This window comes from Schistocerca piceifrons, chromosome 9, assembly GCF_021461385.2.
Source record: "Schistocerca piceifrons isolate TAMUIC-IGC-003096 chromosome 9, iqSchPice1.1, whole genome shotgun sequence".
NCBI classification, from domain to species: domain Eukaryota; kingdom Metazoa; phylum Arthropoda; class Insecta; order Orthoptera; family Acrididae; genus Schistocerca; species Schistocerca piceifrons.
The window spans coordinates 171,144,149-171,170,324 of NC_060146.1; the positions used below are offsets into that span (position 1 = coordinate 171,144,149).

At 44.4% G+C, this 26,176-nt stretch overlaps 1 protein-coding gene across 2 annotated transcripts in view; it reads right to left on the bottom strand.

Moving 5' to 3' along the window:
- LOC124717028 (cytochrome P450 4C1-like) overlaps window positions 1-26,176 on the bottom strand; it is a 193,193-nt gene that overhangs the window by 134,917 nt on the left and 32,100 nt on the right. For both annotated transcript variants that reach the window (XM_047243683.1, XM_047243684.1), the window contains exon 2: window positions 19,985-20,233. In XM_047243683.1, the coding sequence (XP_047099639.1) occupies window positions 19,985-20,199 (215 nt within the window). In that variant the 5' untranslated portion in view covers window positions 20,200-20,233. The remainder of the gene's footprint in view (window positions 1-19,984; window positions 20,234-26,176) is intronic.

The following is a 26,176-nucleotide window of genomic DNA, read 5'->3' on the forward strand; positions in this document are numbered from 1 at the left end:
AGATGTCCTATCATCCTGTCCCCTCTCCTTATCAGTGTTTTGCACATATTCCTTTCCTCTCCAATACTGCGCAGAACCTCCTCATTCCTTACCTTATAGTTCCACCTAATTCGTCTCTAGCACCACATCTCAAATCTATCGACTTTTCTGTTCCGATTTTCGCACGCTCTACGTTTCATTGCCATACAACGCCGTGCTCCAAACGTACATTCTCAGAAATTTCTTCCTCAAATTAACGCCTATGATACCAGTAAACTTCTCTTGGCTAGGAATACCCTTTTTGTCAGTGCTAGTCTGCTTTTGATGTTCTCCTTGCGCCGTCTGTCATTGGTTATTATGCTGCCTAGGTAGCGGAGTTCCTTAACTTCATCTACTTCGTGACCATAATACTAATGAGTTTCTCGTTGTTCTCATTCCTGCTGCTTCTCATTACTTTTGTCTTTCATTTACTCGCAATCCATATTCTGTACTCATTAGACTGTTCATTCCTTCCAGAAGATCTAATTCTTCTTCACTTTCACTGGGGATAGCAATGTCATCAGCGAATCGTATCACTGATATTCTTTCACACTGAATTTTGATTCCACTCGTGAACCTTTTTTTTATTTCCATCATTGCTTCTTCCCTCTACAGATTGAACAGTAGGAGTGAAAGACTACAGCCTTTTCAATACAAGCACTTCGTTCTTGGTCATCCACTCTTATTAGTCTCTTTTGCCTCTTGCACATATTGTATATGACCCGTCTCTCCCTATAGCTTACCCCTATTTTTCTCAGAATTTCAAACATCTTGCTTCTTTTTACATCGTCAAACGCCTTTTCCACGTCAACAAGTCCTATGACCGTGTACTGATTTTTCTTTAGTCTTGCTTCCATTATCAACCGCAACATCAGAAACGCGTCTCTGATACCATTACCTTTCCACAAGCCATATTGATCGTTATCCAACACATCATTTTCTGTAATATTCTTCTGTAAATTATTCTTGTCAACAACTTGAATGCATGAGTTGTTAAGCTGATTGTGCGATAATTCTTGCACTTGTCAGCTCTTGCAGCCTTCGGAATTATGTGGATGTTTTGTTTCCGAAAGTCAGATTGTATTTCGTCGGACTCATACATTCTACGCACCAACGTGAATGGTTGTTTTATTGTCATTTCCTCCAATGATTTTAGAAATTCCGATGGAATGTTATGCATCCCTTCTGTCTTATTTGATGTTAAATCTTCCAGAGCTACCTTAATTTCTGATTCTAATTCCGTATCCCCTATTTCTTCTAAATCGATGTCTGTTTCCTCTTCTATCACATCAGACAAACCTTCTCCCTCATAAAGGCCTTCAATGTACTCTTTCCACCTATCCGCTCTCTCCTCTGCATTTAATAGTGGAATTCCCGTTGCACTCGTAATGTTACCACCCTCCTTTTTGAAGTGTTGGCAGAAGAGCCAACACTGTGTTGCTAGAGGAGGCCGAAATGCACGCGTTTAAATACACGCAGACCGGCGTGAGGTCTGGAACAGGACAATGTCTTGAGAATTGCAATAAAGTACGAAAATCTGGTAATACTTAACTTTAATCCATAATCGGTGTACACCGCTCTTGTACAGATATAATCTCCATTTCAATATAAACTGGTAATGACGCCTTGCTAGGTCGTAGCAAATGACGTAGCTGAAGGCTATGCTAACTATCGTCTCGGCAAATGAGAGCGTATTTGTCAGTGATCCATCTCTGGCAAAGTCGGCTGTACAACTGAGGCGAGTCCAGGACGTCTCTCTAGACCTGCCGTGTGGCGGCGCTCGGTCTGCTATCACTGACAGTGGCGACACGCGGGTCCGACGTATACTAATGGACCGCGGCAGATTTAAAGGCTACCACCTAGCAAGTGTGGCGTCTGGCGGTGACACCACACTTTTAATGTCACCGAAGGTTGTTTTGACTTCCTGTATGCTGAGTGAGTACTTCCGCCAATCATATTTTTTTCGATTTCTTCACATTTTTCATGCAGCCATTTCGTTTCATATTCCCTGCACTTCCCAGTTATCCATTCCACATGTATTTTTAAATTTCCCTGAACATTTTTGTGCTTCCTTCTTTCATCGATCAACTGAAGTATTTGCTTCGTTACTAATGGCTTCTTCGCAGTAACCTCCATTGGACGTATGTTTTCGATTCCAACTTCTGTGATTGCCCTTTTAAGAGATGTCCATTCCTCTTCTACAGTACTGCTACTGAGCTATTCCTTGTTGCTGTTTCTATAGCCTTAGAGATCTCGAAGCTTATCTTTTCATTCTTCGTACTTCCGTATCCCACTACTTTGCGTATTGATTCTTCATGACTAATCTCTCACACTTCAGCCTACTCTTAATCACTAATACACTACTGGCCATAAAAATTGATACACCACGAAGATGACGTGCTACAGACGCGAAATTTAACCGACAGGAAGAAGATGCTGTGATATGCAAATGATTAGCTTTTCAAATCATTCACACAAGGTTGGCGCCGGTGGCGACACCTACAACGTGCTGACATGAGGAAAGTTTCCAACCGATTTCTCATACACAAACAGCAGTTAACCGGCGTCACCTGGTGAAACGTTGTTGTGATGCCTCGGGTAAGGAGGAGAAATGCGTATCATCATGTTTCCGACTTTGATAAAAGTCGGATTGTAGCCTATCGCGATTGCGGTTTATCGTATCGCGACATTGCTGCTCGTGTTGGTCGAGATCCAATGACTGTTAGCAGAATATGGAATCGGTGGGTTCAGTAGGGTAATACGTAACGCCGTGCTGGATCCAAACGGCCTCGTATCACTAGCAGTCGAGATGACAGGCATCTTATCCGCATGGCTGTAACCGATCGTGCAGCCACGTCTCGATCCCTGAGTCAACAGATGGAGACGTTTACAAGACAACAACCATCTGCACGAACAGTTCGACGTTTGCAGCAGCATGGACTATCAGCTCGGAAACCACGTCTGCGGTTACCCTTGACGCTGCATCACGGACAGGAGCGCCTGCGATGGTGTACTCAACGACGAACCTGGGTGCAAGAATGGCAAAACGTCATTTTTTCGGATGAATCCAGGTTCTGTTTACAGTATCATGATGGTCGCATCCGTGTTTGGCGACATCACGGTGAACGCACATTGGAAGCGTGTATTCGTCATCGCCATACTGGCGTATCACCTGGCGTGACGGCACTTTCAACAGTGGACGTTACATTTCAGATGTGTTACGACCCGTGCCTCTACCCTTCATTCGATCCCTGCGAAACCCTACATTTCAGCAGGATAACGCACGACCGCATGTTTCAGGTCCTGTACGGGCCTTTCTGGATACAGAAAAGGTTCGACTACTGCCCTGGCCAACACATTCTCCAGATCTCTCACCAATTGAAAATCTCTGGTCAATGGTGGCCGAGCAACTGGCTCGTCACAATACGCCAGTCACCACTCTTGATGAACTGTGGTATCGTGTTGAAGCTGCATGGGCAGCTGTACCTGTACACGCCATCCAAGCTCTATTTGACTCAATGCCCAGGCATATCAAGGCCGTTATTACGGCCAGAGGTGGTTGTTCTGGGTACTGATTTCTCAGGATCTATGTACCCAAATTGCGTGAAAATGTAATCACTTGTCAGTTGTAGTATAATATATTTGTCCAATGAATACCCATTTATCATCTGCATTTCTTCCTGGTGTAGCAATTTTAAAGGCCAGTAGTGTACATTGAGATTTGAGTCTATATCTGGTTCAGGGTACGCCTTACGATCCAGGATCTGATTTCGGAATCTCTGTCTGACCATGATGTAAGCGAACTGAAATCTTCTCCTATCATCCGGCCTTTTAGAATTAAACGTCCTTCTCTTGTAGTTCTTGAACAGAGCATTCGGTATTATTAGCTGAAATTCATTACAGAACTCAATTAGTCTTTCTTCTTTCTCATTCCTAGTTCGAAGCTCTTCCCCCATGAACCATGGACCTTGCCGTTGGTGGGGAGGCTTGCGTGCCTCAACGATACAGATAGCCGTACCGTAGGTGCAACCACAACGGAGGGGTATCTGTTGAGAGGCCAGACAAACGTGTGGTTCCTGAAGAGTGGCATCAGCCTTTTCAGTAGTTGCAGGGGCAACAGTCTGGGTGATTGACTGATCTGGCCTTGTAACAATAACCAAAATGGCCTTGCTGTTCTGGTACTGCGAACGGCTGAAAGCAAGGGGAAACCACAGCCGTAATTTTTACCGAGGGCATGCAGCATTACTGTATGAATAAATGATGATGGCGTCCTCTTGGGTAACATATTCCGGAGGTAAAATAGTCGCCCAATCGGATCTCCGGGCGGGGACTACTCAAGAGGACGTTGTTATCAGGAGAAAGAAAACTGGCGTTCTACGGATGGGAGCGTGCAATGTAAGATTCCGTAATCGGGCAGGTAGTTTAGAAAATTTAATAAGGGAAATGGATAGGTTAAAGTTACATATAGTGGGAATTAGTAAAGTTCGGTGGCAGGAGGAACAAGACTTTTGGTCAGTTGAATACAGGGTTATAAATACAAAAATCAAACAGGGGTAATGCAGGAGTAGGTTTAAAAATAGGAGTACGGGTAAGCTACTACAAACAGCATAGTGAACGCATTATTGTGGCCAAGACAGACACGAAGCCCACGCCTACTACAGTAGTACAAGTTTATATGCCAACTAGCTCTGCAGATGCCGAAGAAATTGATGAAATGTATGATGAGATAAAATAAATTATTCTGGTAGTGATGGGAGACGAAAATTTAATAGTCATGGGTGACTGGAATTCAAGAGTAGGAAAAGGGAGAGAAGGAAACGTAGTAGGTGAATATGGATTGGGGCTAAGAAATGAAAGAGGAAGCCGCCTGATAGAATTTTGCGCAGAGCATAACTTAATCATAGCTAACACTTGGTTTAAGAATCATGAAAGAAGGTTGTATACATGGAAGAACCCTGGAGATACTAAAAGGTATCAGATAGATTATATAATGGAAAAACAGAGATTTAGGAACCAGGTTTTAAATTGTAAGACATTTCCAGGGGCAGATGTGGACTCTGACCACAATCTATTGGTTATGAACTGTAGATTAAAACTGAAGAAACTGCAAAAAGGTGGGAATTTAAGGAGATGGGACCTGGATAAACAGACTAAACCAGAGGTTGTACAGAGTTTCAGGGAGAGCATATGGCAACAATTTACAGGAATGGGGGGAAAGAACTACAGTAGAAGCAGAATGGGTAGCTTTGAGGGATGAAATAGTGAAGGCAGCAGAGGATCAAATAGGTAAAATGACGAGGGCTAGTAGAAACCCTTGGGTAACAGAAGAAATATTGAATTTAATAGATGAAAGGAGAAAATATAAAAATGCAGTAAATGAAGCAGGCAAAAAGGACCACAAACGTCTCAAAAATGAGATCGACAGGAAGTGCAAAATGGCTAAGCAGGGATGGCTAGAGGATGTAGAGGCTTATCTCACTAGGGGTAAGATAGATACTGCGTATAGGAAAATTAAAGAGACCTTTGGCGAAAGGAGAACCACTTGCATGAATATCAAGAGCTTTGATGGAAACCCAGTTCTAAGCAAAGAATGAAAAGCAGAAAGGTGGAAGTAATATACAGAGGGTCTATACAAGGGCGATTAACTTGAGGACAATATTATGGAAACGAAAGAGGATGTAGATGAAGATGAAATGGGAGATATGATATTGCGTGAAGAGTCTGACAGAGCACTGAAAGACCTAAGGCGAAACAAGGCCCCCGAAGTAGACAAAATTCCATTAGAACTACTGACAGCCTTGGGAGAGCCAGTCCTGACAAAACTCTACCATCTGGTGAGCAAGATGTATGAAACAGTTGAAATACCCTCAGACTTCAAGAAGAATATAATAATTCCAATCCCAAAGAATGCAGGTGTTGACCCAATGTGAAAATTACCGAACTCTCAGTTTAATAAGTCACAGCTGCAAAATACTAACACGAATTCCTTTACAGACGAATGGAAAAACTGATAGAAGCCGACCTCGGGGAAGATCAGTTTGGATTCCGTAGAAAAGTTGGAACACGTGAGGCAATACTGACCCTACGACTTATCTTAGAAGAAAGATTAAGGAAAGGCAAACCTATGTTTCTAGCATTCGTATACTTAGAGAAAGGTTTTGACTGGAATACTCTCTTACATATTCTGAAGGTGGCTGAGGTAAAACACAGGGAGCGAAAGGCTATTTACAATTTGTACAGAAACCAGATGGCAGTTATAAGAGTCGAGGGGTATGAAAGGGAAGCAGTTGTTGGGAAGGGAGGGAGACAGGGTTGTAGCCTATCCCAAATGGTATTCAATCTGTATATTGAGCAAGAAATAAAGGAAACAAAAGAAAAATTCGGAGTACGTATTAAAATCCATGGAGAAGAAATAAAAACTTTGAGGATCGCCGATGACATTGTAATTCTGTCAGAGACAGCAAAGGACTTGGAAGAGCAGTTGAACGGAATGGAGAGTGTCTTGAAAGAAGGGTATAAGATGAACATCAACAAAAGGAAAACGAGGATAATGGAATGTAGTCGAATTAAGAAGGGTGATGCTGAGGGAATCAGATTAGGAAATGAGACACTTAAAGTAGTAAAGGAGTTTTGCTATTTGGGGAGCAAAATAACTGATGATGATCGAAGTAGAGAGGATATAAAATGTAGACTGGCAATGGCAAGGAAAGCGTTTCTGAAGAAGAGAAATTTGTTAACATCGAGTATAGATTTAAGTGTCAGGAAGTCGTTTCTGAAAGTATTTGTATGGAGTGTAGCCATGTATGGAAGTGAAACATAGTTTGGACAAGAAGAGAATAGAAGCTTTCGAAATGTGGTGCTACAGAAGAATGCTGAAGATTAGATGGATAGATCACATAACTAATGAGGAGGTATTGATTAGAATTGGGGAGAAGAGGAGTTTGTGGCACAACTTTTGGTTGGTAGGACATGTTCTGGGACACCGAGAGATGACCAATTTAGTATTGGAGGGCAGCGTGGAGGGTAAAAATCGTAGAGGGAGACCAAGAGAATAATACGCTAAGCAGATTCAGGAGGATGTAGGTTGCATTAGGTACTGGGAGATGAAGCAGCTTGCACAGGATAGAATAGCATGGAGAGCTGCATCAAACCAGTCTCAGGACTGAAGACCACAACAACAGTTCGAAACTCATATTCTTCCGCAGCCCTTGCTTCTACTCGTTCCCCTGTAACCGCGTTCCAACCCCGAATGACCATAAGATTTTCATCTCCTTTTACGCACTGCATTATCCGTTCTGTATCCTCGTCCACGGCCCGTCTCTGTCTCTTTATCTCCTCATCCTCAGCTTGTGATGTCGGCATGTATACGTGAATTATCGTTGTCGGTGTTCTTTTGTTGCCGATTCCGATAAGAAGAATAGTATCACTAAACTGTTCACAGTAACACACTCACTGCCCTACCTTCCTATTCATAACGAATCCTACATCAGTTATACCATTTTCTGCTGCTGTTGATATTAGCCCGTACTTATCTGACCAGAAATTCTTGTCTTCTTTTCATTTCATTTCACAGATCCCCAGTATATCTAGACTGAGCCTTTCCACTCCCCTCTTCAGATATCCTAGCTTCCTCGCCACATTCAAAATTCTGACATTCCACGCCCCGTCTCGTGGAACGTTACCTTTTCGTTGGTTATTCAATCTTTTTCTCATGGTCACCTCCCGCTTGGCAGTCCCCTCCCGGAGATTCGAATGAGGGACTATTCCGGAATCTTTTGCCAATGGTGAGATCATGATGACATTTTTTTAGTTACAGACCACATGTCCTGTGGGTACATATTGTGTGTTGTTAGTCCAGTGTTTTTCCATTACCTTCTGTATCCTCATGCCGCTGATCATCGCTAACACTTTCGCCCTTAGGGGCAGTTTGCCACACCAAGAACAGGACAGTGGCCTGGACCCCTGTCCGCTCCTCCCCGCTCTTCGATAAGGCCGTTGCCAGAATGAGGGTGAGTTCTTACGCCGCAAGGCTTCGCCCGCCAATGACGATCATTATGCTCAGTGTAATTATTATATTTCACCGAAAGTGTCATTCCTGTTCATTGTAACTTCTGTACTCTTCTATGACAGTTCTTTCTATGTATGGTCCAAGTTTCATCGAGCTATGCTACGCTACCGGCCATTAAAATTGCTACACCAAGAAGAAATGCACATGATAAACGGGTATTCATTGGACAGATATATTATACTAGGACTAACATGTCATTACATTTTCACGCAATGTGGGTGCATAGATCCTGAGAAATCAGTACCCAGAACAACCGCCTCTGGCCGTAATAACGGCCTTGATACGCCTGGGCATTGAGTCAAATAGAGCTTGGATGGCGTGTACAGGTACAACTGCCCATGCAGCTTCAACACGATACCACAGTTCATCAAGAGTAGTGACTGGCGTATTGTGACGAGCCAGTTGCTCGGCCACCATTGACCAGACGTTTTCAATTGGTGAGAGATCTGGACAATGTGCTGGCCAGGGCAGCAGTCGAACATTTTCTGTATTTAGAAACGCCCGTACAGGACCTGCAATATGCGGTCATGCATTATCCTGTTGAAATGTAGGGTTTTGCAGGGATCGAATGAAGGGTAGAGCGACGAGTCGTAACACATCTCAAATGTAACGTCCACAGTTCAAAGTGCCGTCAATGCGAACAAGAGGTGACTGAGACGTGTAACAAATGGCACCCCCTGCCATCACGCCGGCTGATACGCCGGTATGGCGATGACGAATACACGCTTCGATTGTGCGTTCACCGCGATGTCGCCAAACAGGGATGCGACCATAATGATGCTGTAAAGAGAACCTGGATTCAACCGAAAAGATGACGTTTTGCCATTCTTGCACCCAGGTTCGTCGTTGAGTACACCATCGCAGGCGCTCCTGTCCGTGATGCAGCGTCAAGGGTAACCGCAGCCATGGTCTCCGAGCTGATAGTCCATGCTGCTGCAAACGTCGTCGAACTGTTCTTGCAGCTGGTTGTTGTCTTGCAAACGTACCCATCAGTTGACTCAGGGATCGAGACGTGGCTGCACGATCCGTTACAGCCATGCGGCTAAGATGCCTGTCATCTCGACTGCTAGTGATACGTGACCGTTGGGATCCAGCACGGTGTTCCGTATTACCGTCCTGAACCCACCGATTCCATATTCTGCTAACAGTCATTGGATCTCGGCCAACGCGAGCAGCAATGTCACGATACGATAAACCGCAATCGCGATAGGCTACAATCCGACCTTTATCAACGTCGGAAACGTGATGGTACGCATTTCTCCTCCTTACACGAGGCATCACAACAACGTTTCTCCAGGCAACGCCGGTCAACTGCTGTTTGTGTATGAGAAATCGGTTGGAAACTTTCCTCATGTCAGCAAGTTGTAGGTGTCGCCACGGGCGCCAACCTTGTGTGAATGCTCTGAAAATCTAATATTTGCATATCACAGCATGTTCTTCCTGTCAGTTAAATTTCGCGTCTGTAGCACGTTATCTTCGTCGTGTAGCAATTTTAATGGCCAGTGGTGTACTTATCAGTAGCTGGCCTCCCATCAAGCACCTGTGGTACGCGCTGGGGGGACGCATCGCAGTATGACCACGTGCACCAACAATCATGTAGCTGTTCTGAACTGCACTGGAGCAGCATTCAAGTGCCCTACTACAAAAGTGTAACGCCTCCCTTTTCCTACCAGTTGTTGGAAATGCTTCAATTTGGCTGTTTACTGTTTCTAAATGCATCGGACATCTAATTTCCCAGTTTCTTTACGGGCAAACTTACTGCCAAGATATATGCGTCGGTAATTAGAGTATCAACCGTGTAGCCTATGACACATGCCATATCGACTCCGTTCACACTAATACAAAACAGTCCCATCGAAAAGGCATGAAAATGACGTAACACACTTTTACGGAACACTTAAATCATTGTTTCCTCGATTGCAATTCATTTAAGACATTTTCTAACCGCACTCGCGCTACACTTGCATACACTGATGAGCCAAACATTATGATTAGCCAGCCGTTGTGGCCGAGCGGTTCTAGGCGCTTCAGTCCGGAACCGCGCTGCTACTACAGTCGCAGGTTCGAATCCTGCCTTGGGCATGGATGTGTTTGATGTCGTTAGGCTATTTAGGTTTAAGTAGTTCTAAGTCTAGGGGTCTGATGACCTCAGATATTAAGTCCCGTGGTGTTTAGAGCCAAAACTGTGTGCAGGACCGGGAGTCGAAATCGGGACCTTTGCCTTTCGCGGGCAAGTGCTCTACGATCTGAGCTACCCAAGCACGACTCACGACCCGTCCTCACAGCTTCAATTCTGCCAGTACCTCGTATCCTACCTTCCAAACTTCACAGAGGCTCTTCTGCGAACCTTGCAGAACTAGCTCTCCTGGAAGAAAGGATATTGGGGAGACATGGTTTAGCCACAGCCTAGGGGATGTTTCCAGAATGAATTCTGGAATACTTTTTCTACTTTTCAACATCATCCCCTTGAACATTTATGCACTTGTTCTGACGGGCTACAAGCTTTTTTATTCCGGCTGCAAGGAAATCTTGATGTTTTAACCAATTTCCAATAAACTTGTTCACGTCTTCGTTGTCCTGGAACCTCTTCTCACGTAATGCCTCCTTCAGTGCACCAAACAAATGGAAATCACTAGTTGCTAAATCAGGACTGTAAGGGGGATGCGCCAGTACTTTCCAGCCCATTCTGTCGATGGTTTCACGGGTTAGTTGGGCAATATGAGGACGTACGTTGTCTTCCTGGAGAATCACGCCTCTCCTCTGAGATCCACGACGTATCTCTCTCATGGCTGGCTTCGCATTGTTTAAAAGCAAATCCAAGTAGTTTTGGCTGTTCATTGTACGCTGCTCTTCCAGATAATCACAAAAAACTATTCATTCAGCATCCCAAAACACTGTCAACATGACTTTTCCTGCTGATGCTTGGGTTTTGAATTATTTCTTGCCACGTCAGTTGGTGTACTTCCACTCCATGCTTTGTCTCCTTGATTCTGGCTCATAATAGTGAACCCAAGTATCATCAAAAATTAAAATTTTGTTGATGACTTGCTCACCTTTTCTTTCATAACGTTCCTTTAGCTCTGTGCACACTTTCAACCTTGTTTCCTTGTGTAGCCGCGTCAACTTCTTTGGGACCCATCTTGCACATGTTTTGCGGTACTTCATCTTGTTACAGACAGTGTTATGAACTGTACCAATACTAACTGTCTACATTGAGATTCAACTGCCATTCCCTGCACCATGCGTCAATTCGCTGCAGATCCTCCTGCATTTCAGTACAATTTTCCATTGTTACAACCTCTCGATACACCACAGCATCATCTGCAAAAAGCCTCAGTGAACTTCCGATGTCATCCACCAGGTCATTTATGTATATTGTGAATAGCAACGGTCCTATGACACTACCCTGCGGCACACCTGAAATCACTCTTACTTCGGAAGACTTCTCTCCATTGAGAATGACATGCTGCGTTCTGTTATCTAGGAACTCTTCAATCCAATCACACAATTGGTCTCATACTCCATATGCTCTTACTTTGTTCATTAAACGACTGTGGGGAACTGTATCGAACGCCTTGCGGAAGTCAAGAAACACAGCATCTACCTGTGAACCCGTGTCAATGGCCCTCTGAGTCTCGTGCACGAATAGCGCGAGCTGGGTTTCGCACGACCGTCTTTTTCGAAACCCATGCTGATTCCTACAGAGTAGATTTCTAGTCTCCAGAAAAGTCATTATACTCGAACATAATACGTGTTCTAAAATTCTGCAACTGATCGACGTTAGAGGTATAGATCTATAGTTGTGCACATCTGTTCGACGTACCTTCTTGAAAACGGGGATGACCTGTGCCCTTTTCCAATCCTTTGGAACGCTACGCTCTTCCAGAGACCTACGGTACACCGATGCAAGACGGGGGGCGAGTTCCTTCGCGTACTCTGTGTAAAATCGAACTGGTATCCCATCAGGTCCAGCGGCCTTTCCTCTTTTGAGCGATTTTAGTTGTTTCTCTATCCCTCTGTCGTCTATTTCGATGTCTACCATTTTGTCATCTGTGCGACAATCTAGAGAAGGAACTACAGTGCACTCTTCCTCTGTGAAACAGCTTTGGAAAAAGACATTTAGTGTTTCGGCCTTTAGTCTGTCATCCTCTGTTTCAGTACCATTTTGGTCACAGAGTGTCTGGACATTTTGTTTTGATCCACCTACCGCTTTGACATAAGACCAAAATTTCTTAGGATTTTCTGCCAAGTCAGTACATAGAACTTTACTTTCGAAGTCTTTGAACGCCTCTCGCATAGCCCTCCTCACACTACATTTCGCTTCGCGTAATTTTTGTTTGTCTGCAAGGCTTAGGCTATGTTTATGTTTGCTATGAAGTTCCGTTTGCCTCCGCAGCAGTTTTCTAACTCGGTTGTTGTACCACGGTGGCTCTTTTCCATTTCTTACGATCTTGCTTGGCACATACTCATCTAACGCACATTGTACGATGGTTTTGAACTTTGTCCACTGATCCTCAACACTATCTATACTTGAGACAAAACTTTTGTGTTGAGCCGTCAGGTACTCTGTAATCTGCTTTTTGTCACTTTTGCTAAACAGAAAAATCTTCCAACCTTTTTTAATATTTCTATTTACGGCTGAAATCATCGATGCCGTAACCGCTTTATGATCGCTGATTCCCTGTTCTGCGTTAACTGTTTCAAATAGTTCGGGTCTGTTTGTCACCAGAAGGTCTAATATGTTATCGCCACGAGTCGGTTCTCTGTTTAACTGCTCAAGGTAGTTCTCAGATAAAGCACTTTAAAAAATTTCACTGGACTCTTTGTCCCTGCCACCCGTTATGAACATTTGAGCCTCCCAGTCTATATCCGGCAAATTAAAATCTCCACCCAGAACTATAACATGGTGGGGAAATCTACTCGAAATATTTTCCAAATTATCCTTCAGGTGCTCAGCCACAACAGCTGCTGACCCAGGGGGCCTATAGAGACATCCAATTACCATATCTGAGCCTGCTTTAACCGTGACCTTCACCCAAATCATTTCACATTTCGGATCTCCGTCAATTTCCTTCGATACTATTGCACTTCTTATCGCTATAAACAAGCCTCCCCCTTCACTGTCCAGCCTGTCACTGCGGTATACATTCCAATCTGAGTTCAGGATTTCATTACTGGTTACGTCTGGTTTCAGCCAGCTTTCTGTCCCTGGTACTATATGGGCGTTGTGACCGTTTATTAATGAGAGCAGTTCTGGGACCTTTCTATAGACGCTCCTGCAGTTTACTATTAGCACGTTAATATTGTTATTCCCTGTTGCATTTTGCCTACTCCTACCTTGCCGCGTCTCAGGAGGCGTCTTGTCGGGCCTGGGGAGGTAATTCTCTAACCTAAAAAACCCCCATGTGCACTCCACACGTGTTCCGCTACCCTTGTAGCCGCTTCCGGCGTGTAGTGCACGCCTGACCTATTCAGGGGGACCCTACATTTCTCCACCCGATAGCGGAGGTCAAGAAATTTGCACCCCAGATCTCCGCAGAATCGTCTGAGCCTCTGGTTTAAGCATTCCAATCGGCTCCAAACCAGAGGACCGCGATCGGTTCTGGGAACGATACTACAAATAGTTAGCTCTGATTCCACCCCGCGAGCGAGGCTTTCCGCCTTCACCAATTCCGCCAACCGCCTGTACGAACTGAGGATGACCTCTGAACCCAGACGGCAGGAGTCATTGGTGCCGACATGAGCAACAATTTGCAGTCGGGGGCACCCAGTGCTCTCTATCGACGCCGGCAGGGCCTCCTCCACATCTCGGTTGAGACCCCCCGGCAAGCTGACAGAGTGAACACTGGCCTTCTTCCCCGTCCTTTCCGTTATGTCCCTAAGGGGCTCCACCACCCGCCTAACGTTGGAGCTCCCAATAACTAATAAACCCCTCCGCCTCGTGCGCCGCGAACGCCGCTGAACCCGCTACTCCCCTTGGGGAGAGGGTGGCCCAACCGCGCCCGGAACCCGCGAAGATGTCTCGACAGCAGGGACTGTGGGTGACGCATGTGTAAGACCTGGGGTGTACCTTGCGACGCACCAGACTCCCCACTGCCGCTACACTCCGAGGCAGCAGCCTGAAGACGGCTGACCGCGGCCATCAACACGTTCAGCTGTTCGCGAACAGTGGCCAGCTTCTCCTGCGTCCGTACACAGCAGTCACACATCCTATCCATCCTAAGGAATCAATTTACTGAAGAGAGTTAATCAACTTTTAACTAGACTGCTAATTCACTAAAGGCGGCTGATTATTGACTAAACTGTGATTCCTAGCCACTTCTTGTAGAAAGCAATGAAAATAGCACTACCTGTCTCTGCACTGTATTGAAACCAAACACTAGCACTATGGATGACTAAAGGGACTCTCTCTGACTGTATTCAAAACAAACACGAAATCTATGGAACACTATTAATAGCACTCGACAATTAAAGCTTCCTAAAAGCAAAAACACACGGAAGAAGAAGTGACAAGTAAGAAAAATACAGTTAATACTCAAATTAAGGTAGCTCGCTGCACAGCAGACGTGAAGCAGACGGCGGTTAGGACGACACTGAAATGCAGGAGGATCTGCAGCGAATTGACGCATGGTGCAGGGAATGGCAATTGAATCTCAATGTAGACAAGTGTAATGTGCTGCGAATACATAGAAAGATAGATCCCTTATCATTTACCTACAATATAGCAGGTCAGCAACTGGAAGCAGTTAATTCCATAAATTATCTGGGAGTACGCATTAGGAGTGATTTAAAATGGAATGATCATATAAAGTTGATCGTTGGTAAAGCAGATGCCAGACTGAGATTCATTGGAAGAATCCTAAGGAAATGCAATCCGAAAACAAAGGAAGTAGGTTACAGTACGCTTGTTCGCCCACTGCTCGAATACTGCTCAGCAGTGTGGGATCCGTACCAGATAGGGCTGATAGAAGAGATAGAGAAGATCCAACGGAGAGCAGCGCGCTTCGATACAGGATCATTTAGTTATCGCGAAAGCGTTACGGAGATGATAGATAAACTCCAGTGGAAGACTCTGCGGGAGAGACACTCAGTAGCTCGGTATGGGCTTTTGTTAAAGTTTCGAGAACATACCTTCACCGAAGAGTCAAGCAGTATATTGCTCCCTCTTACGTATATCTCGCGAAGAGACCACGAGGATAAAATCAGAGAGATTAGAGCCCACACAGAAGCATACGGACAATCCTTCTTTCCACGAACGATACGAGACTGGAATAGAAGGGAGAACCGATAGAGGTACTCAGGGTACCCTCCGCCACAAACCGTCAGGTGGCTTGCGGAGTATGGATGTAGATGTAGATGTAGATGTAACTTGAACCTCATCAACTACCATTCCCACAGTCACACTGCGGTTGGCACGAATAATGACATCAATTTGACTTTCAGATGAAGTTGAAACTGCAACTGGTCGGCCAGAACGTTGTTCGTCAGTCACTGAGTCGCGACCATTTTTGAACTGCTCTACCCACTTGCAAAAATTTGCACGATTCGAACAACCTTCACCACAAACTTTAGACATTCTACAGTATATATTCACTGGTTTCTCGCCTTCAGCAAGTACGAGGGTCACTCCAGAAGAAATACACACTATTTTTTTAAACCCATCTTTTATTCTACATGTTTGAAAGTTTTATACTGTGTAGATACATCCTTTAGGAACAATATTTTCATTTCTCCACATAATTTCCATCCCTCTCAACTGCCTTACGCCATCTTGGAACCGGTACTTGTATACCCACACGGTAAAATTTTGAACCAACCTGTTGGAGCCACTGTTTGGCAGTGTGCACAAGGGAGTCATCACAAGTCTTCCAAGAAATTCATCTCCACCATTCTCGTATTGTTCCAAAAGTTCGCTGCATACCGTTTTTCTTGTTTCTTTGTGAGCCACTGTCAGTATCCTGGGAACCCACCTGGCACAAACCTTTTTCAACGCCAACACTTTCAGTATTCTGAAAACACTTCCTTCCCCTATCCCAATGTAGCGTGACAATTCGTACGCTGTGATCTGTCTGTCAGCAGTAACCAATTCGTTAACTCTCTGCACATTGTCTGGAGTGTATGCAGTACGAGGCCTGCCGCTGCGAGGACAATCCTCAATATTGCCGTGCCCGCTTTCATCACATAACCTGCTTTCCCACGGACTAACTGTACTGCAATCGACAGCAGCATCTCCATACACTTTTTTCAACCTCTTGTGGATGTTTCCTACTGTCTCGTTTTCGCAGCACAGGAATTCCATGGCAGCACGTTGCTTATGACGAACGTCGAGTATAGCAGCCATCTTGTGGACATGCTGTGACGGCGCCACTCACGCGAACAGGTTGAACTAAGTTTGAAAACAAGTGGGAAGGATGTATCTACACACTGTAAAACTTTCACACGTGCAGAATGAAAACTGTATTTTTACAAAAATAGTGTGCATTTCTTTTGTAGTGACCGTCGTAAAAGACGAATAACAGAACGTTGTTCAACTAATGTGGACGTTAGAAGCGGTCACGCCATCTTGAAATGTATTTTTGAGGTTATAAACAAAACACTGTTGGTACATCAGCTGATCAAGGGTCATCCCAGTGATGCCAACTTAAAGCCATGAAAGTACTAAACTTTCCCTACTAACAGTTTTTTCACCAAACCAATTTGTCTCATTAATTATTGAATGAACCTGGTACACCTTAATTCTTCATATCTAAATATTTGTAGCCCTCTTCAGCTGGGGGGCACCGAATTGTACCGTGTAACAGGACAATGCGTAACGTAACTGCGTCGGTATGTGAGAAACATGGTGTTGTAATGTGCTTCGAATTCGAAAAGTTCGTCGATGAATGGAGCGTCCTTTCTTTCAGTAGGACAACGCCAGACCGCACACGAACGCTGCGACATCTGTAGCAATTCAACGTCTTGAGTTCCCTGTCACTGACCATCCTCCATAAAGACCCGACTCGGTGCCATTGCAGTTAAAGAACATCTTCGAGGACTTCACCCTGATAGTGATGAAGCGGTGCAAGCCCAGGTGAGGTTGTGATTCCATCAACGAAGTCAAACATTCTACAGTGCCAGTATCAGCAAAGTGGTCCCTCGTTCCGTATAATGTGTTCAGCGCCATTATGACTACGTCGAGGAGTAAATATGTACACACGAAGAACAACGATGCAGAATGTTAATAATGTTCGTTTTATTTACACAGCTTTAAGATTCTTCACATAAAATGTTCAGAGGCGTTACTCTCCTGCATGCCCCCTTATGTGACAAACACCTGTGTCTAGAAATGTTATTACTTGATATTTAATTATGACAAATTGTAGGAAAAACACTCCGTCTTCAGGCCACAAGTAGCCCATCGAGACCATCCGACCGCCGTATCACCCTCACTGAGGATGCGGTTAGGAGGGGCATGTGGTCAGCACACCGCTCTCCCGGTCGTTATGATGGTTTTCTGTGACCGGAGCCGCCAATTGGCATCACGAGGCTGAGTGCACCCCGAAAAATGGGAACAGCGCATGGCGGCTGGATGGTCACCCATCCAAGTGCCGGCCACGCCCGACAGCGCTTAACTTCGGTGATATCACGGGAACCGCTGTATCCACTGCGGCAAGGCCGTTGCCCCAAACTGTAGGAAAAACGATGCGTTATTTCTAGACCTCCATTGTGCCGTAGCACGGAAACGTTTACTTTCATAGCATAGATAACAATAAAATCATCAAACACAGGAAGCCTTTAACTACTAACATGTGGTCTGCTGTCATTTTATTTAATAAAATCGTAGCTAAAACGATGCGTTTACGAGATATCCTTAATATACACCTGCCCTGAAAGAGTTTACATTCATACCAGGTTCTCTATTATAAAAAAAAAAAACCACCAGATATGAAGTTTAACTACATAGAATGTGGCGTCTCCTAAGATGCGCTTCTAATATAAAATCGATGAAAGCTCTCACTGGTCACGTTCCCCTCAAGGATAATATACCGGATTCTTCATTACACCCTTCACAATCTAGTGAAACGTGGAATGCTCTACTGTGACCACCAGCTTCTCGTCCAAGGACATTTTCATGTCCTGTGAAAGGACGGCTTTGGGCTTATTTCATCAAGTATCTGTAGTGGCGGGGCGCATCGCGCAGTTTGCAGCGAGTCGGTATTGTCTGTTCTTGATGAGGGTTGTTTTAGGGAAGGAGACCAGACAGTGAGGTCATCGGCCTAATCGGATTAGGAAAGGACGGGGAAGGAAGTCAGCCGTGCCCTTTCAAAGGAACCATCCCGGCATTTGCCTGGAGCGATTTAGGGAAATCACGCAAAACCTAAATCAGGATGGCCGGACGCGGGATTGAACCGTCGTCCTCCCGAATGCGAGTCCAGTGTGTTAACCACTGTGCCACCTCGCTCGGTCTGTCTGTTCTTCAAACGATATACGGCGTCGATTGCACTCACGGCCCAGTAAGACCTTAAACCTGCAAAGTGTGGATGGTGAAGTACCAGATAGAGGTAGTTCTGCGTTATTTTAGATGTCGTTTTCATATCACGACGTGGTCCCACTCATTCACGCTATCTTGAACATCGGCTGTGATGTTTATTTTGGCATTTTCGGGGTCCAAGTGGTGTCCTTTCTTCTACATGTTCCTAATGAGTATGCTTGGACACTTCCGTCTTCCAAGCCGAGCACAGCGCTGCACCATACGTTTCTGGTTTAACGAGCACTAGGGAGCCCAGTCCCTCTTCAGCTGGCACTCTGGACAACCCACCTTAATCACGTACAGAATGTCTGAGACTATTTGTAACAGCAAGTGAAAAGTAGCAGTTTATTTTTCGAGTGGTAATTAAGACTTTATGACTGTCTTTGGACAGTTAATAAAGGTAATGGATTCAGAACAGAACCTTAAGGGTGACCTCATTTTACATCACTGCAGTATCACTCAAGTCAGCCTCCTGGTTTTTGGCGCTAGAGGAAAAACTTAAATTTTAGTTTATAGGTGTGAAAGAAACCTTTCTTCACTTCTTGTCTTAATTCCGTAATGGTACAACGTTGTTGTTGTTGTGGTTTTCAGTCCAGAGACTGGTATGATGCAGCTCTCCATGCTACTCTATCCTGTGCTAGCTTCTTCATCTCCCAGCACCTACTGCAGCCTACATCCTTCTGAATCTGTTTAGTGTATTCATCTCTTGGTCTCCGTCTACGATTTTTTCCCTCCACGCTGCCCTCCAGTACTAAGTTGGTGATCCGTTGATGTCTCAGAACATTTCCTACCAAACGATCCCTTCTTCTTGTCAAGTTGTGCGACAAACTCCTCTACTCCCCAATTCTATTCAATACCTCCTCATTAGTTATTTGATCTACCCATCTAACCTGCAGCATTCTTATGCAGCACCACATTTCGAAAGCTTCTATTCTCTTCCTGTCCAAACTATTTGTCGTCCACGTTTCACTTCCATACATGGCTACATTCCGTACAAATAGTTTCAGAAACGATTTCCTGACACTTAAACCTATACTCGATGTTAAAAAATTTCTCTCGCTCAGAAACGCTTTTCCTTGCCATTGCCAGTCTACACTTTATATCCTCTCTACCTCGACCATCATCAGTTATTTTGCTCCCCAAATAGCAAAACTCCTTTACTACTTTAAGCGTCTCATTTCCTAATCTAATTCCCGCAGCGTCACCCGATTTAATTCGACTACATTCCATGATTAATATGTGGGGGGGGGGGGGGGGTGCTTCAACGTATGCAAAAGTATCACATTGTACACAATTACGCTATTGATTTCCAGGCATCAGACAACATGAAGTCTTTACTTGTGCTGTGTTAAGGCTGACCTGGCTCCCACGGGCAGTCATGAGCTCACCTAATCAAGTCTCCGTACTCGCGGTGCAAGTCTCGCGCGTTGCGGATCTTGACAGGCTCCTCGCGGAATTCCAGAATGTTGCCGAGGATGGGCACCGTGGGCGGCCCTGGAAGGTCCACGCGGAGTCTGGTGAGCCAGAGCCACCACAGAGCCCCCAGCACGCCAGCGCAGCACCACACCACCAGCTGCACCAAGGGCCACGACCACCACGCCATGGCTCAACAGCTAGCCGGGCTCCCAGTGTCCAACCTGCAGGCAGAAGCACAGCCGGGCACTCACTGGAGTCGGTCTCAATATTGTGCGTAGGGCAGTTCATACAGAATGGTAAATACGAGACGTTCCCATCAGCAGTACTGATTCCCAGAATGAGATTTTCACTCTGCAGCGGAGTGTGCGCTGATATGAATCTTCGTGGCAGATTAAAATTGTGTGCCCGACCGAGACTCCAACTCGGGACCTTTGCCTTTCGCGGGCAAGTGCTCTACCAACTGAGCTACACAAGCACGACTCACGCCACTAGCGGAAGTAAAGCTGTAAGGACGAGTCGTGAGTTGTGCTTGGGTAGCTCAGTTGGTAGAGCACTTGCCCGCGGAAGGAAAAGGTCCCGATTTCGAGTCTCGGTCCGGCACACAGTTTTAATCTACCACGAAGTTTCAGCAGTATTGAAGTTTTAAGGCTTTTGCATTCGTAAAGAGTGCTTCATGTGAGAAGCAGTTCCGCAAATAAAGCCATATAGATCACTTACCTCCCACCATGAACCATGGACCATGCCCTTGGTGGGGAGGCTTGCATGCCTCAGCAATACAGACAGCCATACTGTAGGTGCAACCACGAAGGAGGGGTATCTGTTGAGAGGCCAGACAAACGTGTGGTTCCTGAAGAGGGGCAGTAGCCTTTTCAGTTGTTGCAGAGGCTTGGAAGGCTGATCTGGCGTTATACCACTGACCAAAACGGCCTTGCTGTACTGCCAACGGCTGAAAGCAAGGGGAAACTACAGCCGCAATTTTTCCCGTGGGCATGCAGGTTTACTGTATGGGTTAAATGATGATGGCGTCCACTTCGGTAAAATATTCCAGAGCAAATAGTCCTCTATTCGTATCTTCGGGCGGGGAGTACTCAGGAGAATGTCGTCATCAGGAGAAACAATGCTTGCATTCTATGGGTCAGACTGTGGAATGTTAAATCTCTTAATCGGGCAGGCAGGTTCGAAAATATAATATGGGAAATGGATAGGTTGAAGTTAGATATCGTGTGGATTAGTGACGTTCGTAGGCTGGAGGCTCTAGTCAGATGAATACACAAAATCAAGTAGCAGTAATGCAGGAGTGGGGTTAATAATGAATAAGAAACTAAGAACATAGGTAAGCTACTATGAACACCATATTGAAGGCATTATGTTAGCCAAGATAGACGTGAAGCCCAGTCCTATCACAGGAGAACAAGTTTACATGCCAAGTAGCTCAGCAAATGATGAAGAGATTCAAGAAATGTTTGATGAGGTAAAACAAATTATTGAGATACTTAAAGGAGACGAAAATTTAACTGTGAGGGGTACTGGAATTCGATAGTGGGAAAAGGAAGGAAAGGATAAATAGTAAGTGAATATGGACTGGGGAAAAGGAATGAAAGAGGAAGCGCCTGGTGCAGTTTTGCGCAGAGCATAATTTAATCATCGGCAACACTTGGTTTAATAATGATAAAAGAAGGCTGTATACGTGGAAGAGACCTAGAGACACCGAAAGATTTCTTGTTGATAATATAGATCTAGGGGTAGCGTCTTTGATTCGCAATCAATACGTCTTCGGTCCCGGGTTCGATCCCTGCCACTGCCTAAATTTTGATAAATATTGGCGGCCGAAGACTTCCGGCATAAGAAGTCAGCCTCATTCTGCCAACGGCCTCGTCAAAGAGGGCGGAGGAGCGGATAGAGGTTCAGGACACTCTCTTGTCCTAGGGGTGGGAAATTGCACCTAAAGGCGGAAGAATCAGCAATGATCAACGAAATGAGGATGCAGAAGGCAATGGAAACCACTGCATGAAAGGCACGTAACGTGTATCCACAGGACATGTGGCCTGTAATTGAAGAAGTGTCATGATGATATCTCCATTGGCAAAAGATTCCGGAATAGTCCCCCATTCGGATCTCCGGGAGGGGACTGCCAAGGGGGAGGTTACCATGAGAAAAAGATTGAATAATCTATGAAAGGATAACGTTCTACGAGTGGGCGCGTGGAATGTCAGAAGCTTGAACGTGGTAGGGAAACTAGAAAATCTGAAAAGGGAAATGCAAAGGCTCAATCTAGATATAGTAGGGGTCAGTGAAGTGAAGTGGAAGGAAGACAAGGATTTCTGGTCAGATGAGTATCGGGTAATATCAACAGCAGCAGAAAATGGTATAACAGGTGTAGGATTCGTTATGAATAGGAAGGTACAGCAGAGGGTGTGTTACTGTGAACAGTTCAGTGACCGGGTTGTTCTAATCAGAATCGACAGCACACCAACACCGACAACGATAGTTCAGGTATACATGCCGACGTCGCAAGCTGAAAATGAACAGATAGAGAAAGTGTATGAGGATATTGAAAGGGTAATGCAGTATGTAAAGGGGGACGAAAATCTTATAGTCATGGGCGACTGGAATGCAGTTGTAGGGGAAGGAGTAGAAGAAAAGGTTACAGGAGAATATGGGCTTGGGACAAGGAATGAAAGAGGAGAAAGATTAATTGAGTTCTGTAACAAGTTTCAGCTAGTAATAGCGAATACCCTGTTCAAGAATCACAAGAGGAGGAGGTATACTTGGAAAAGGCCGGGAGATACGGGAAGATTTCAATTAGATTACATAATGGTCAGTCAGAGATTCCGAAATCAGATACTGGACTGTAAGGCGTACCCAGGAGCAGATATAGACTCAGATCACAATATAGTAGTGATGAAGAGTAGGCTGAAGTTCAAGACATTAGTCAGGAAGAATCAATACGCAAAGAAGTGGGATACGGAAGTACTAAGGAATGACGAGATACGTTTGAAGTTCTCTAAACTATGGATACAGCAATAAGGAATAGCGCAGTGGGCAGTACAGTTGAAGAAGAATGGACATCTCTAAAAAGGACCATCACAGAAGTTGGGATGGAAAACATAGGTACAAAGAAGGTAGCTGCGAAGAAACCATGGGTAACAGAAGAAATACTTCAGTTGATTGATGAAAGGAGGAAGTACAAAGACGTTCCGGGAAAATCAGGAATACAGAAATACAAGTCGCTGAGGAATGAAATAAACAGGAAGTGCAGGGAAGCTAAGACGAAATGGCTGCAGGAAAAATGTGAAGACATCGAAAAAGATATGATTGTCGGAAGGACAGACTCAGCATACAGGAAAGTCAAAACAACCTTTGGTGACATTAAAAGCAACGGTGGTAACATTAAGAGTGCAACGGGAATTCCACTGTTAAATGCAGTGGAGAGAGCAGATAGGTGGAAAGAATACATTGAAAGCCTCTATGACGGTGAAGATTTGTCTGATTTGATAGAAGAAGAAACAGGAGTCGATTTAGAAGGGATAGGGGATCCAGTATTAGAATCGGAATTTAAAAGAGCTTTGGAGGACTTACGGTCAAATAAGGCAGAAGGGATAGATAACATTCCATCAGAATTTCTAAAATCATTGGGGGAAGTGGCAATACAACGACTATTCACGTTGGCGTGTAGAATATATGAGTCTGGCGACATACCATCTGACTTTCGGAAAAGCATCATCCACACAATTCCGAAGACGGCAAGAGCTGACAAGTGCGAAAATTATCGCACAATCAGCTTAACAGCTCATGCATCGAAGCTGCTTACAAGAATAATATACAGAAGAATGGAAAAGAAAATTGAGAATGCGCTAGGTGACGATCAGTTTGGCTTTAGGAAAAGTAAAGGGACGAGAGAGGCAATTCTGACGTTACGGCTAATAATGGAAGCAAGGCTAAAGAAAAATCAAGACACTTTCATAGGATTTGTCGACCTGGAGAAAGCGTTCGACAATATAAAATGGTGCAAGCTGTTCGAGATTCTGAAAAATGTAGGAGTAAGATATAGGGAGAGACCGGTCATATACAATATGTACAACAACCAAGAGGGAATAATAAGAGTGGACGATCAAGAACGAAGTGCTCGTATTAAGAAGGGTGTAAGACAGGGCTGTAGCCTTTCGCCCCTACTCTTCAATCTGTACATCGAGGAAGCAGTGATGGAAACAAAAGAAAGGTTCAGGAGTGGAATTAAAATACAAAGCGAAAGGATATCAATGATACGATTCGCTGATGACATTGCTATCCTGAGTGAAAGTGAAGAAGAATTAAATGATCTGCTGAACGGAATGAACAGTCTAATAAGTACACAGTATGATTTGAGAGTAAATCGGAGGAAGACGAAGATAATGAGAAGTAGTAGAAATGAGAACAGCGAGAAACTTAACATCAGGATTGATGGTCACGAAGTCAATGAAGTTAAGGAATTCTGCTACCTAGGCAGTAAAATAACCAATGACGGACGGAGCAAGGAGGACATCAAAAGCAGACTCGCTATGCCAAAAAATGCATTTCTGGCCAAGAGAAGTCTACTAATATCAAATACCGGCCTTAATTTGAGGAAGAAATTTCTGAGGATGTACGTCTGGAGTACAGCATTGTATAGTAGTGAAACATGGACTGTGGGGAAACCGGAACAGAAGAGAATCGAATCATTTGAGATGTGGAGCTATAGACGAATGTTGAAAATTAGGTGGACTGATAAGGTAAGGAATAGGGAGGTTCTATGCAGAATCGGAGAGGAATGGAATATGTGGAAAACACTGATAAGGAGAAGCGACAGGATGATAGGACATCTGCTAAGACATGAGGGAATGACTTCCATGGTACTAGAGGGAGCTGTAGAGGGTAAAAACTGTAGAGGAAGACAGAGATTGGAATACTTCAAGCAAATAATTGAGGACGTAGGTTGTAAGTGCTACTCTGAGATGAAGAGGTTAGCACAGGAAAGGAATTCGTGGCGGGCCGCATCAAACCAGTCAGTAGACTGATGAGAAAAATATATATATATATATATATATATATATATATATATATATATATAATGATTATACAGAGATTTAAGAACCAGTTTAAAATTGTAAGACATTCCTAGGGGCAGATGTCTACTCTGACTACAATTTATTGGTTTTGAACTGTAGATTAAAACTGAGGAAATTGGAGAAATGTAGGAAGTTAAGGAGATGGGATCTGGATAAGTTGAAAGAACGAGAGGTTGTTGAGTGCTTCAGATCGAGCATCAGGCTAGGGTTGACTAGAACAGGGAAAAGAAATACAGTAGAAGATGAATGGGTAGCTTTAAGGGAGGAAATAGGGAAAGCAGCAGGGAACAAATAGGTAAAAATACAAGACTTAGCAGGAATCCTTGGATAACAGAAGTAATACTGAGTGTACTACATGGAAGGAGAAATTTAAAAACGCAGCAAATGAAAGAGGCGAAAAGGACTTCAGATGTCTAAAAAATGGTATTGACAGGAAGTACAACATTGCTAAGCAGGAATGGCCTGAAAAGAAATTCAAGAATTTAGAGACTGTTTCACTATGGGAAAGATAGATACTGACTACAGGAAAATTAAAGAGGTCTTTGGGGGAAAGTGTAGCAGCTGTATGGATATCAAGAGCTCAGACAGTATACCAGTTCCAAGCAAAGAAGACGATGGAATGTGGAAGGAGTACATAGAGGGTACGCACAAGGGAGATAAACTTGAAAGCAATATTATAGAAATGGAACTGGACGTAGATGAAGGTGTGATGGGATATATGATACTGTGGGAAGAATTTGACAAATGTCTGAAAGATCTAATTCGAAACAAGGCCCCAGGAGTAGACGACATTCCGCCAAAACTACTGTTAGCATTGGGAGAGCCAACCGTGGAAAAACTCTTCCATTTTGAGTGCAATGTGTATGAGGCAGGCGAAATAACCTCACACTTCAAGAGAAATGTGGCAATTCCAATTCCAAGGAAATCAGTTGCTAACAAGTGTGAAAATTACCGAACCATCAGTTTAATAAATCAAGGTTGCAAGATACTAAAACGAATTCTTTTCAGAAGAATGGAAAAACTGGTAGAAGCAGGCCTCGGAGAATATCAGTATGGATTCTGGAGAAGTGTAGGAACACG